The following is a 15,434-nucleotide window of genomic DNA, read 5'->3' as shown; positions in this document are numbered from 1 at the left end:
ATAGATCGTTCTTACAGGCGGCGGGAGGGGACATCCCCCCCTCCCGCCGCCATCCGGTGCTTCTCCGGGCTCTCCTGTGCCATCGGGGGCCCGGAGAGATGATCGCCGTCCGCCGGATGTTTGCCATAGAGATGACTGGTGACCAGATGGTCACCAGTCATCTCTATGACGGCCGGAGGCCCGGGCACGATGTGATGACGTCACGCCCGGGTCCCCGTAAGTAAACAAACCGCAATTTCGGCTAGTTTGAATGAGATCTGTGAATTTTTTTTCACGATCTCATTCTTTCCAGCCTGGAGGAGAGATGTGAGGGTCCTATTGACCCTAAATCTCTCCTTAAAGAGGACCTGTCACACACATTTCCTATTACAAGGGATGTTTACATTAATAGGAATAAAAGCGATTAAAAAAAAAAATGTCAAAAAAAAAGTGTAAAAAATAAATAAATAAATAAAATAAAAAATAAATAATAATAATAAAAAAATTAAAATGCCCCTGTCCCCGGTAGCTCGCACCCAGAAGCGTACGCACACGTAAGTCCCGCCCACGTATGTAAACGTCGTTCAAACCACACATGTGAGGTGTCGCCGCGTGCGTTAGAGCGTGTGCAACAATTCTAGCTCTAGACCTCCTCTGTAACTCTAAACTGGTAACCTGTAAATATTTTAAAGTGTTGCCTATGGAGATTTTTAAGTAACGAAGTTTGGCGCCATTCCATGAGTGTACGCAATTTTAAAGCATGACATGTTAGGTATCTATTTACTCGGTGTAACCTCATCTTTCATATTTTACCAATAAATTGGGCTAACGTTACTGTTTTGTTATTTTTTAATTTATGAAACCATTATTTTACAAAAAAAAGCCGTTTGAAAAATTATTGCGCAAATACGGTGCAAGATAAAAAGTTGCAATGACCGCCATTTTATTGCCTAGGGTGTCTGCTAAAAAAACCCATATATAATGTTTGGGGGTTCTGAGTAATTTTTTAGCAAAAGAATGATGATTTGTACATGAAGGAGAGAAGTGCCAGAATAGGCCCGGGAAGGAGGTGGGTTTTAAAGCCCGGTATTGAAGTGGTTAAAAGCATTTTTTGCTGTGAAAATGACAATGGTCCCAAAAATGTGTCAAAATTGTCCGAAGTGTCCGCCATAATGTCGCAGTCACGAAAAAAATCGCTGATCGCCGCCATTAGTAGTAAAAAAAAAACTAATGAATAAAAATGCAATAAAACTATCCCCTATTTTGTAAACGCTATCAATTTTGCGCAAACCAACCGATAAACGCTTATTGCAATTTTTTTTACGAAAAATAGGTAGAAGAATATTTTTTTATATATTTTTGGGGATATTTATTATAACAAAAAGTAAAAAATATTGCATTTTTTTCAAAATGTCGCTCTATTTTTGTTTATAGCGCAAAAAAATAAAAACCGCAGAGGTGATCAAATACCACCAAAAGAAAGCTCTATTTGGGGGAAAAAAAGGACGCCAATTTTGTTTGGGAGCCACGTCGCACGGCCGCGCAATTGTCAGTTAAAGCGACGCAGTGCCGAATCGCAAAAAGGGGCCTGGTCCTTTACCTGCATTTTGGTCCGGGGCTTAAGTGGTTAATGTGCGCTATGATAGGATTCTATTTAAACAAACATAAATTCTGCTCAGTAGAGGACGCCTCACTTCCATAAACGTTGACTGAACACATCGGCGTCGTGTTGGGAGAAGCGGGCCGGTAATGGACCTGCCTGGGAGCATTCTTCGGGGGAAGCAGAGATTTTATACGGCACGCTCGGTGCTCCTGAGTCTACATTACCATAGAACCAAAGTCAGAGCACTCATGTCGCGTACACACGGCCGTTTTTCGGGATGTAAAAAATTACGTTTTTAAGGGTCTAGAAAAAACAACGGGTCAGATTCAGAAAGAGATACGACGGTGTATCTCCTGATACGCCGTCGTATCTCTGAGTTCTGCCGGTCGTATCTATGCGCCTGATTCATAGAATCAGGTTCCGCATAGATATTCCTAAGATCCGCCAGGTGTAAGTGACTTACACCGTCGGATCTTAGGCTGCAATTCCAGGCCGGCCGCTAGGTGGCGCTTTGTTTTTTTTACGCGACGAATATGCAAATGGGGATTTCCGCCGATTCAGAAACGAACGACCGCCCGGCGCATTTTTTTTACGTCGTTTGCGTTCGGCTTTTTCCGTCGTAAAGTTACCCCTGCTATGTGAAGGGGTATCCTATGTTAAGTATGGCCGTCGTTCCCGCGTCAAATTTTGAAATTTTACGTCGTTTGCGTAAGTAGATTCAGAAAAGGGCTGGACGTAAGTTACGCTCACGACGAAACCAATGACATCCTTGCGACGTCATTTGGAGCAATGCACGCTGGGAAATTTGACGGACGGCGCATGCGCAGTTCGTTCGGCGCGGGGACGCGCCTGATTTAAATTTTACACGCCCCCTACCCGCGGAATTTGAATTCCGCCGGGGGATTTACGATACGCCGCTGCAAGTTTACAGGCAAGTGCTTTCTGAATAAAGCACTTGCCTCAAAAACTTGCGGCAGCATAACGTAAATGAGATCCGCTCACCCCAAAGGGCCAGATTCACGTAGAATCGCGGCGGCGTAATGTATCCTAGATAAGTTACACCGCCGCAATTTTTCATCGCAAGTGCCTGATTCACCAAGCATTTGCGATGAAAACTACGCCCGCGGCCTCCGGCGCAAGGCGGGCCAATTCAAATGGGCGTGTGCCATTTAAATTAGGCGCGCTCCCGCGCCGGACCTACTGCGCATGCTCCGTTTCCTAACTCCCGCCGTGCTTTGCGCGCCGTGACGTAATTTTTTGAACGGCGATGCGCGTAGCTTACTTCCGTATTCCCGGACGGCTTACGCAAACGACGTTGATTTTTAAATTTCGACACGGGAACGACGGCCATACTTTAGACAGCAATACGCTTGCTGACTAAAGTTAAGGCACCAAAAAAAAAGTGTAACTTTGCGACGGGAAACTATACTAGCGGCGACGTAGCGAACCCGAAAAACCGTTGTGGATCCGCCGTAACTCCTAATTTGCATACCCGACGCTGGTTTACGACGCGAACTCCCCCCAGCGGCGGCCGCGGTACTGCATCCTAAGATCCGACAGTGTAAAACAATTACACCTGTCGGATCTTAGGGATATCAATGCGTAACTGATTCTATGAACCAGCCGCATAGATAGAAACAGAGATACGACGGAGTATCAGGAGAAACACCGTCGTATCTTATTTGTGAATCTGGCCCAAAGTTTTTTTCAACCCGGCCTTGCCCACACACGATCGTGAAAAAAAAAATGCTCTAGCAAAGCGCGGTGACGTACAACACGTACGACGGCACTATAAAGGGGAAGTTCCATGCGGATGGCGCCGCCCTTTGGGGCTGCCTTTGCTGATTTCGTGTTAGTAAAAGACGATTCACGCTTTTCTGTCTGTTACTGCGTGATGAATGTGCTTACTCCATTACGAACGGTAGTTTTACCAGAATGAGCGATCCCGTCTCATAACTTGCTTCTGAGCATGCGCATTTTTTTCACGTCGTTAAAGCCCACACACGACCATTTTTTACGAAGGTAAAAACAACGTGGAAAATTAGAGCATGTTCTAAATTTTTAAGGCCAGATTCACAGCAGAAATACGCCGGCGTATCTACTGATAGGCCGGCGTATTTTCAAATTTGCCGCTTCGTATCTTGATTTGGAATCCTCAAACCAAGATACGACGGCTTTTGGCATAGATCCGACAGGCATACGGCTTTGTACGCCTTCGGATCGTAGGTGTAATTTTCCGGCGGCCGATGAGTGGAGTTTGCGTCGTTTTCCAGCGTCGGGTATGCAAATTAGCTGTTTACGGCGATCCACGAAGGTACGCGCGTTCGTCGCATTCTCTTACGTCGTTTTTTCCAGTCGTAAAGTTAAGAGTGCTATTTAGATGGTGTAAAATTACAGCATCCATGTTAAAGTATGGCCGTCGTTCCCGCGTCGAATTTAAATTTATTTATTTTTTTGCGTAAAACGTCCGGGAATACGAAAGTACGTTACGCATGTCGCCGTTCAAAAAACACGTCGGGGCACCGTAATTTCGCGCAAAGCACGGCGGGAAATTTTCAAACGGAGCATGCGCAGAACGTTCGGCGCGGGAACGCGCCTAATTTAAATGGTACACGCCCCATTTAAATTAGGCGAGCTTGCCCCGGACGGCTTTACGCTACGCCGGCGCAAGTTTACAGGCAAGTGCTTTGTGAATCAAGCACTTACGCAGAAAACTTGCGGTGGCGTAATGTAAACGGGATACGTTACGCCGCCGTAAATCTACATGAATCTGGCCCATATTGCCCATTTTTTACATCGTGAAAAATGCTCTGGAGCCCCACACACCATCGTTTTTAACGACATTAAAAAAACACATCATTTTTTACAACCCGAAAAACGGTCGTGTGTACGCGGCATCAGACCAGAAATATACGGGAGGATTGATGTGAACAATGAAGAGTAACGATCCTCTTTGGGAGAACGTCGGAGGAGCTGAGTGTCAGTTTTCTAGTAAAAAGACCGATGGGGCCTACACACACACGGAATTTTCCGGTCAAAAGCTCCCATCGAACTTTTCTTGTCGGAATTTCCGATCGTGTGTACGCGGCATAAGTCCTACACTCAGGGACATAGGAGAATGAGGAGGAATGTCGAGCACAAGATTGTTTTTTCAGGTTGGTTGAGGAAGCCCGCTGTTTTCCAGCAATTGTTACCTTGGTGTGTGAAGAACTGCTGGAGACTTCAATCCCAACAATTCTCATTATTATTATACTTGTTATTGTCTCACAACCTTGTTTGTGTTCCTAAAGCTCCCGGCTATGATCCAGCACCATGAAATGAGCCAGTCATACCCAGACCCGGACTGGGACAAAACATAGGCCCGGGCATTTTAGACTGAGCAGCCCGGGGGGGGGGGGGGGGGTTAATAATGGGATGTGGGGTTCTAGCACCTTGCACCTCTGGACCCCTTTACATCACACAGAACCCTACACCTCTGGACCCCTTTACATTACACAGCACTCTGGACCCCTTTACATTACACAGCACCACACCTCTGGACCCTTTTACATTACACAGCACCCTACGCCTCAAACCCTCGCCCCCGCCATTGTCTGCCAGTCCACCATGAACTTACCCCATCGGCAGCGGAGATCGGTGGGCACATGGGGGATCGGCATGCACACAACATCGGGGATCGGCGGGGCATATCAGGGATCGCGGGCACACAGCACCGGGGATCGGAGGGGGACACAGCATTGGGGATCGGTGGGCACATCAGGAAACGGCGGGCACACAGCTTCGGGGATCAGCGGGCACGTCAGGGATCGGCGTCACCGCAGCGTCGGGGGAACGGCGGGCACATCGGGAAACGGCGGGCACACAGCATCGGGGATCGGTGGGCACATCGGGGATTGGCGGGCACACAGCATCGGGGATCGGCAGGCACATCGGGGATCGGCATCACCACAGCATCGGGGATCGGCTGGGACATCGGGGATCGTGGGCACAGAGCATTGGGGAACGGCGGGCACATCAGGGATCGGTGGGCACATTGGTGATCAGCTTCACCACAGCATCGGGGATCGGCGGGCACATTGGGAAAGGGCGGGCACACAGCATTAGGAATCGGCGGTGGGCACATTCGGCACATTCGTCCAATAGGATCGCCTGTCCTCTCAGCCAATCAGGTGACGGGTATCAGACCCGCTTCCCGATTGGCCGGGAGGAAGATCCGTGTTGCAACAGCGAATATTCATTCGCTGTTGCAACACAACTGGGTGGGCTCCGGACGCAATGCTCTGCGCCCCGAGACCACCCTATTTTGAAGCCTATTAGAGCCTCTGGTTCTTATCATGTGCTTCCAAAAACACACCCCCTCCATAGGAATTCATGCGCCCGGCGTCCTGAAAGGGGCTGGGTGCATGGATAGGGAGGGCGGCGGTGGCATTAGGGGCGCCCACAACGTCACTGGAACTGACCATGGGCCCCTGGACCTTGCTTCTACCTAAAGCTCTTCCACCCATCTGAATTTTGCTCCCTCTCCAATTTTTTATAATATATAATGAGAACCAATCAAACAAGGATTTGTAGGAAGCGTTCAGCCAGACACCATACAGACAGTGACAACCATTTTTAAGGCTGCAGTAAATGACGAGGGGTCCTCTAGAGGAGAGATTTATAGACGATGTAATTAGTGAGAGAGAGCGGAGGAACAGGAGATACCGGGGAGAGTTACATGGAGGACTGACAAGCATTACATGGACTTGTTACAACATGAAGGTCATACAGGGAAGATCCAATACAATTCTACACAATCCAAGATCAGGAGGCAGCCGGAGTACAGCATACATTTCACATATAAAATACAATGACAAATAATATTGATACATTCCTAAAAAAAAAACAGTCAACAAGCACATGGTATTCAGATTGAAATCCAGGTAAAAACATTATAATATTAAACCCAAAACCCCAAAATGTAATATATTGCAATCATTACATTTGGTGGCTGCATTTGTTTTCTTTCCATTAGAAATAAGCAATTTTTAATTAATGAAAACCCGTTTAACAAATTTTTCCTGAAAAATTTAAATTTGAAAATCCAAAGATTCTGAAATTTGAAAATTCGAAGATTCTGAAATTTGAAAAATCGAAGATTCTGAAATTTGAAAATTTGAAGATTCAGAAATGTGAAAATTAGAAGATTCGGAAATTTGAAAATTCGAAGATTCGGAAATTTGAAAATTCGGAAATTCCAAAATCCAAGAATTCCAAAATCCAAAAAGTCAAAAGAACTATTTGCGTTCTTTTGACTTTTTGGATTTTGGAATTCTTGGATTTTGGAATTTCCAAATTTCCGAATCTTCGAATTTCCGAATTTCTGAATCTTTGAATTTTCAAATTTCCGAATCTTCGAATTTTCAAATTTCCGAATCTTCGAATTTTCAAATTTCCGAATCTTCAAATTTTCAAATTTCCGAATCTTCAAATTTTCAAATTTCCGAATCTTCAAACTTTCAAATTTCCAAATCTTCAAATTTTCAAATTTCCGAATCTTCGAATTTTCAAATTTCAGAATCTTTGGATTATCAAATTAAAAATTTTCAGGAAAAATATTCTTAAGAAAGGAAATCCGAAAATTAGAAAGCCTGAAAATGCGAAATAATAACTAACTAATATCATTTGTTTTCTTTCCATTATAAATGTGCAATTAGTTTCATTCCAAATTAGTTTTTTTCGAATTAACGAAAAGCCGTTTAACAAATTTTTCCAAAATTCGAAAATCCAAAAAATTTCAATTCGACAATCCAAAGATTCTGAAATTTGAAAATTTGAAGATTCTGAAATGTGAAAATTCAAAGATTCTGAAATTTGAAAATTAGAAGATTCTGAAATGTGAAAATTCGAAGATTCTGAAATGTGAAAATTCGAAGATTCGGAAATTTGAAAATTCGGAAATTCCAAAATCCGAGAATTAGAAAATCCAAAAAGTCAAAAGAACGAAAATAAGAAAGGAAATCCGAAAATTAGAAAACCTGAAAATTTGAAATAATAACTAACTAATAATAACTATTACTAACTATTAAATTCTAGGTATTGTAATTTCCTTTCAAATTTGGCTATTAGTGAACGTAATGAATACGAATTTATCTGAAGTTACGAATTATCTGAAATAACGAATGATGAATCTTAACGAATGGAACGTAACAAGTTAATAACAATAAATAATAATAAGAAAAACGTTTTATTATTAATATAATTTTTATCAATTTGTTACGTTCCATTAATTTAGATGCAACATTTATTATTTCAGATAATTCGTAGCTTTGGATAAATTCGGATTCATTACGTTCACTAACAGCCAAATTTGAAAGGAAATTACAATATCTATAAATTAATAGTTAGTTATTATTTCGGATTTTCATTCTTTCGAATTTTCGGATTTTCTAATTTTCGGAATTCGAATTTCCAAGTTATATTCAAATTTATGAACTTATTTGAAATAACAAATTTCAATCATAACGAATGACCACAAAAAAAAACAAATAAATGAATGAAACGAAAATGAACAAATTTTTTGGCAGTGCACATGTTTTTTTCCCTCCTCTGTTTTCACCTGGTGATCTGGACAGTAACACACCTCCTGTATTAGTGAGACACCACACTGGAGGAATGAGAACAGGAGGCACAGCGGGCAGCAGCATTGTCAGTCTTGGGTGAGGGTAGTGTTAGATGGACTAACAGATTTTGGTGGACTTGACTAACGAATTAGTTTTTTAAACCCAAAATCAATATATTATATATATTATATTGCAGCTTACCAATCATTAGACATGGTAGTTGCATTAGTTTTCTTTTTCTTTGACTCTATCCCTTCTGTTTTCCCCTGGTGATCTGGCCAGTAACACACCTCCTATATTAAAGCACCCCCCCCTCCACTCTGGATGATGGAACACAGGGTGCACAGCAGCATTGTCAACAGGGGAGGCTCCATTGCTTGTGGAGGTATTTTGTAGCAGGGGGGTCAGTTGCAGCTGGGAGGGATACTGACTCTGAGGAGGAACTAAGGGATGGTGCTCGGAGGTGGGTAGGAGGAGGAACTAAGGGATGGTGCTCGGAGGTGGGTAGGGGGAGGAACCAAGGGATGGTGCTTGGAGGTGGGTAGGGGAATGAACCAATGGGTGGTGCTCGGAGGTGGGTAGGGGGAGGAACTAAGGTATGGTGCTCGGAGGTGGGTAGGGGGAGGAACTAAGGGATGGTGCTCAGAGGTGGGTAGGGGAAGGAACCAATGGATGATGCTTGGAGGTGGGTAGGGGGAGGAACTAAGGGATGGTGCTTGGAGGTGGGCAGGGGGAGAAACTAAGGGATGGTGCTCGGAGGTGGGTAGGGGAAGGAACCAATGGATGGTGCTCGGAGGTGGGTAGTGGGAGGAACCATGGGATGGTGTTCGGAGGTGGGTAGGGGGAAGAACCAAGGGATGGTGCTCGGAGGTGGGTAGAAGGAGGAACTAAGGGATGGTGTTCGGAGGTGGGTAGGGGAAGGAACCAATGGATGGTGCTCCGAGGTGGGTAGGGGGAGGAACCAAGGGATGGTGCTTGGAGGTGGGTAGGGGAAGGAACTAAGGGATGGTTTTTGGAGGTGGGTCGGGAAGGGAACCAATGGATGGTGATTGGAGGTGGGTAGGGGGAGGAACTAAGGGATGGTGCTCGGAGGTGGGTAGGGGAAGAAACCAAGGGATGGTGCTCGGAGGTGGGTAGGGGGAGGAACTAAAGGATGGTGCTCGGAGGTGGGTAGAGGAAGAAACCAAGGGATGGTGCTCAGAGGTGGGTAGGGGGAGGAACTAAGGGATGGTGCTCGGAGGTGGGTAGGGGAAGGAACCAATGGATGGTGCTTGGAGGTGGGTAGGGGGAGGAACCAAGGGATGGTGCTCGGAGGTGGGTAGGGGGAGGAACCAATGGATGGTAATTGGAGGTGGGTAGGGGGAGGAACTAAGGGATGGTGCTCGGAGGTGGGTAGGGGAAGAAACCAAGGGATGGTGCTCGGAGGTGGGTAGGGGGAGGAACTAAAGGATGGTGCTCGGAGGTGGGTAGAGGAAGAAACCAAGGGATGGTGCTCAGAGGTGGGTAGGGGGAGGAACTAAGGGATGGTGCTCGGAGGTGGGTAGGGGAAGGAACCAATGGATGGTGCTTGGAGGTGGGTAGGGGGAGGAACCAAGGGATGGTGCTCGGAGGTGGGTAGGGGGAGGAACCAATGGATGGTAATTGGAGGTGGGTAGGGGGAGGAACCAAGGGATGGTGCTCGGAGGTGGGTAGTAGGAGGAACTAAGGGATGGTGCTCGGAGGTGAGTAGGAGGAGGAACTAAGAGATGGTGCTCGGAGGTGGGTAGGGGGAGGAACCAAGGGAATGGTGCTCGGAGGTGGGTAGGGGGAGGAACCAAGGGATGGTGCTCGGAGGTGGGTAGGGGAGGAACTAAGGGATGGTGCTCGGAGGTGGGTAGGGGGAGGAACTAAGGGACGGTGCTTGGAGGTGGGTAGGAGGAGTAACAAAGGGATGGTGCTCGGAGGTGGGTAGGGGGAGGAACCAAGGGATGGTGCTCGGAGGTGGGTAGGGGGAGGAACCAAGGGATGGTCCTCGGAGGTGGGTAGGAACCAAGGGATGGTGCCCGGAGGTGAGTAGGGGAAGGAACCAATGGATGGTGCTCAGAGGTTGGTAAGGGGAGGAACCAGCCCTGTGTAAGGGGATACGTGAATGCCAGAGTCTCATATATTACAGGACATTAGCGGCCATTGCTCCACTGATTAGATAGGCTGGCATGGCGGTAACAATAATACCTATAAGGTGATAGGTCACTTCAGCTGGGGGGGTACTTGGTAGGGACCAGGAAAGCACTTTGGTGTCCCATTTGATGCCCATGTGGCCAGGCTGTGACACTGATTGGCTAAGGGGGCAACTAGCAGTAGTGTGGCCTCAGTATAGCCCCTGAGAGATATAAAAAGCTGGTGAGTGATTCGCTCCATGCGGAAATAAATGATCAGGTTTGGTTGGAATGAACCGGTCCGTATTGCGGACCTCCTGCCGATCGCTCAATCCTACCTTTGAAGCCATTTTCCATGATGTATGTGTTCTGCCGTCTGTCCGTCGTACAGGCACCTAGTATAACAAACGAGACATGGAAGTCACTAGACAAACATACTATAGGAAAAAATTAATGGATCAGTAAACCAATAGCAAACACGTTTTCCGAAGAAAAGTTTAGGAAATTAAAGGTGAAAACAAGGGCCCGGATTCAGGTAGATTTGCGCATCTTTTACGGAGGCGCAGGGCAACGTTTTTGCCCTGCGCCCCCGCAAATTTACTGCGCTGCCCTTGATTCACGGAGCAGTAGCTCCGTAAATTGCGTGGGCGCGCCGGCAAAATGCCCGGCGTAAGTGCGCGCAATTTAAATGATCCCGTAGGGGGCGGGAATCATTTCAATTAGGCGCGTTCCCGCGCCGATCGTAGAGCGCATGCTCCGTCGGGAAACTTTCCCGACGTGCATTGCGGCAAAGGACGTCATTTGCTTCATAGTGAACGTGAATGGCGTCCAGCGCCATTCACGAATCACTTACGCAAACTACGTAAATTTGAAATTTCGCGACGCGGGAACGACGGGTATACGTAACATTGGCTGCCCCTGCTAATAGCAGGGGCAGCCTTACGCGAAAACCGCCGTACGGAAACGACGTAAACTGCGTACGCAGGGCTCGCGTAACGTTGTGAATCGGCGTTAGTATGCAATTTGCATACTATACGCTGAGCACAACGGGAACGCCACCTAGCGGCCATCGCAAGAATGCAGCCTAAGATATGCGGGCATAAGAGCCTTATGCCGCGCATATCTTAGGCTGCAGTCGGCGTAACGAGGTTCCTGAATCAGCAATTGGTTACACAGGCGCAATTGCTTCTTGAATCCAGGCCAAGGAAAGGTAAAGGGTAACTCCGCTTTCATGGGAGAAAAAAATAGCAACTATAAATAAAATAATATAGCGTATACAATTGATACACAAGTCAGAACGTTATTAAAAATCACCTTTCCTTTTCAATCTGCAGATCTGTAATTTTCTGTAAAATGCAATTTGGCCACCTGGAGGCGCTCTGTACACAGATGGTATACCCGCTTGCCCTGAACGCATTAACTTAGTTATACGACGGCAGAGCGGCTCTCTTGTGCCAGATCATGTACCTAGTACGTGATTCAGCACTTCCGGGTAGGAGGCAAGCCGATCAGCGGGTGCCGGCCAATGGATGTCCGCCGGCACCCACTGATCTGGCGAGAAGAGACACAGAACAGAGCGCTGCCTATGTAAACAAGGCAGAGCTCTGTTCTGTCAGCAGGGATGCAATGGACTTTCTTTCCCTGCAAAGCAGGGAATAAAATCCATCACTTCCCTTAGTAAAAGCTCCTGCCACAGTACACACACAAACGTTGGATAGGCACACATTTAACCCTTTGATTGCTCCCAGATCAGGGGGGTGAAACTCAATTTCATTGCAGGCCGCATCAGCAGTGCGGTCGGCCTCAAAGGGCCGGTTGTATCTGGGTCACAACACGTACAGCGTGCAGGCTTCAGGATTACGTCAGGATTATGCTACGTACAGAGAGCAGGGTTGAAGGGTGCGCTACGTACAGAATGCAGGGTTCAGGGGTACGCTATGTACAGAGTGCTAGGGTTCAGGGGTGTGCTACAAACAGAGTGCTAGGGTTCAGGAGTACGCTATGTACACAGTACAGAGTTCAAGGGTACGCTACATACAGAGTGCAGGGTTCAGGGGTGCGTTATATACAGAGTGCAGGGTTCAGGGGTGCGCTATGTATAGAGTGCAGGGTTCAGGGTTGCATTACGTACAGAGTGCAGCGTTCAGGACTGTGCTACATACAGAGTTCAGGGTTCAGGAGTATGCTACGTGCAGAGTGCAGGGTTCAGGGGTATGCTACGTACAGAGTGCAGGGTTCAGGGGTATGCTACGTACAGAGTGCAGGGTTTAGGAGTGCGCTAAGTACGGAGTGCAGGGTTCAGGGGTACGCTATGTACAGAGTGCAGGGTTCAGGGGTGCGTTACATACAGAGTGCAGGGTTCAGGGTTGCGCTACATATAGAGTGCAGGGTTCAGGGTTGCATTACGTACAGAGTGCAGGGTTCAGGGGTACACTATGTACAGAGTGCAGGGTTCAGGAGTGTGCTACATACAGAGTGCAGGGTTCAGGGGTATGCTACATACAGAGTGCAGGGTTCAGGGGTATTCTATGTACAGAGTGCAGGGTTCAGGAGTGCGCTAAGTACGGAGTGCAGGGTTCAGGGGTACGCTATGTACAGAGTGCAGGGTTGCGTTACGTACAGAGTGCAGGGTTCAGGAGTGCGCTACGTACAGAGTGGAGGGTTCAGGGATACGCTATGTACAGAGTGCTAGGGTTCAGGGGTGTGCTACAAACAGAGTGCTAGGGTTCAGGAGTACGCTATGTACACAGTACAGAGTTCAAGGGTACGCTACATACAGAGTGCAGGGTTCAGGGGTGCGTTATATACAGAGTGCAGGGTTCAGGGGTGCGCTATGTATAGAGTGCAGGGTTCAGGGTTGCATTACGTACAGAGTGCAGCGTTCAGGACTGTGCTACATACAGAGTTCAGGGTTCAGGAGTATGCTACGTGCAGAGTGCAGGGTTCAGGGGTATGCTACGTACAGAGTGCAGGGTTCAGGGGTATGCTACGTACAGAGTGCAGGGTTTAGGAGTGCGCTAAGTACGGAGTGCAGGGTTCAGGGGTACGCTATGTACAGAGTGCAGGGTTCAGGGGTGCGTTACATACAGAGTGCAGGGTTCAGGGTTGCGCTACATATAGAGTGCAGGGTTCAGGGTTGCATTACGTACAGAGTGCAGGGTTCAGGGGTACACTATGTACAGAGTGCAGGGTTCAGGAGTGTGCTACATACAGAGTGCAGGGTTCAGGGGTATGCTACATACAGAGTGCAGGGTTCAGGGGTATGCTATGTACAGAGTGCAGGGTTCAGGGGTATGCTATGTACAGAGTGCAGGGTTCAGGAGTGCGCTAAGTACGGAGTGCAGGGTTCAGGGGTACGCTATGTACAGAGTGCAGGGTTGCGTTACGTACAGAGTGCAGGGTTCAGGAGTGCGCTACGTACAGAGTGGAGGGTTCAGGGATACGCTATGTACAGAGTGCAGGGTTCAGGGGTGCGCTACGTATAGAGTGCAGGGTTCAGGGTTGCTTTACGTACAGAGTGCAGGGTTCAGGAGTGTGCTACATACAGAGTGCAGGGTTCAGGGGTATGCTACGTACAGAGTGCAGGGTTCAGGGGTGCGCTACGTACAGAGTGCAGGGTTCAGGGGTGCGCTACGTACAGAGTGCAGGATTCAGGGGTATGCTATATACAGAGTGCAGGGTTCAGGGTTGCGCTACATATAGAGTGCAGGGTTCAGGGGTACGTTACGTACAGAGTGCAGGGCTCAGGGGTGCGCTACGTACAGAGTGCAGGGTTCATTAACACTTTTACTAAATTTGCACAGTCGTAGTATTGAAGGAATATTTTGGTGCAGCAGTCTCAATTTAATTGCGGCCAAGCGCAAACATTAGCAATTTTTTCACCAGATAAAATAATAACGGCCTAGAAATGATCCCAGATGTAGTGCCGCTTTCCTCAGGAACTTTCTTTTCTGAAATTTGAAAATTCGAAGATTCTGAAATTTGAAAATTCGAAGATTCTGAAATGTGAAAATTCGAAGATTCGGAAATTTGAAAATTCGGAAATTCCAAAATCCGAGAATTAGAAAATCCAAAAAGTCAAAAGAACGAAAATAAGAAAGGAAATCCGAAAATTAGAAAACCTGAAAATTTGAAATAATAACTAACTAATAATAACTATTACTAACTATTAAATTCTAGGTATTGTAATTTCCTTTCAAATTTGGCTATTAGTGAACGTAATGAATACGAATTTATCCGAAGTTACGAATTATCTGAAATAACGAATGATGAATCTTAACGAATGGAACGTAACAAGTTAATAACAATAAATAATAATAAGAAAAACGTTTTATTATTAATATCATTTTTATCAATTTGTTACGTTCCATTAATTTAGATGCAACATTTATTATTTCAGATAATTCGTAGCTTTGGATAAATTCGGATTCATTACGTTCACTAACAGCCAAATTTGAAAGGAAATTACAATATCTATAAATTAATAGTTAGTTATTATTTCGGATTTTCATTCTTTCGAATTTTCGGATTTTCTAATTTTTGGATTTCCGAATTTCTAAATTTACAAATTTTCGGAATTCGAATTTCCAAGTTATATTCAAATTTATGAACTTATTTGAAATAACAAATTTCAATCATAACGAATGACGCTATGTACACAGTGCAGAGTTCAAGGGTACGCTACATACAGAGTGCTAGGGTTCAGGGGTATGCTATGTACAGAGTGCAGGGTTCAGGAGTGCGCTAAGTACGGAGTGCAGGGTTCAGGGGTGCGCTACATACAGAGTGCAGGGTTCAGGGGTGCGCTACGTACAGAGTGCAGGGTTCAGGGGTATGCTACGTACAGAGTGCAGGATTCAGGGGTATGCTACGGACAGAGTGCAGGGTTCAGGGGTACGCTACGTACAGAGTGCAGGGTTCAGGTGTACGCTACGTACAGAGTGCAGGGTTCAGGTGTACGCTACGTACAGAGTGCAGGGTTCAGGGGTACGCTACGTACAGAGTGCAGGGTTCAGGTGTACGCTATGTACAGAGTGCAGGGTTCAGGAGTGAACTACGTACAGAGTGCAGGGTTCATTAACACTTTTACTAAATTTGCACAGTCGTAGTATTGAA

The 15,434-nt window shown here is 46.5% G+C and overlaps 1 protein-coding gene across 3 annotated transcripts in view; it reads right to left on the bottom strand.

Moving 5' to 3' along the window:
• Nucleotides 1-15,434, bottom strand: part of MEGF11 (multiple EGF like domains 11) — a 766,818-nt gene that overhangs the window by 39,990 nt on the left and 711,394 nt on the right. For all 3 annotated transcript variants that reach the window (XM_040342265.1, XM_040342267.1, XM_040342266.1), the window contains one exon: nucleotides 10,658-10,714. In XM_040342265.1, the coding sequence (XP_040198199.1) occupies nucleotides 10,658-10,714 (57 nt within the window). The remainder of the gene's footprint in view (nucleotides 1-10,657; nucleotides 10,715-15,434) is intronic.

This window comes from Rana temporaria, chromosome 3 (genome assembly GCF_905171775.1).
Source record: "Rana temporaria chromosome 3, aRanTem1.1, whole genome shotgun sequence".
Taxonomy (NCBI): Eukaryota; Metazoa; Chordata; class Amphibia; order Anura; family Ranidae; genus Rana; species Rana temporaria.
The sequence above is the reverse complement of the archived record's forward strand: the minus strand, read 5'-3'. Positions and strand labels throughout refer to the sequence as shown.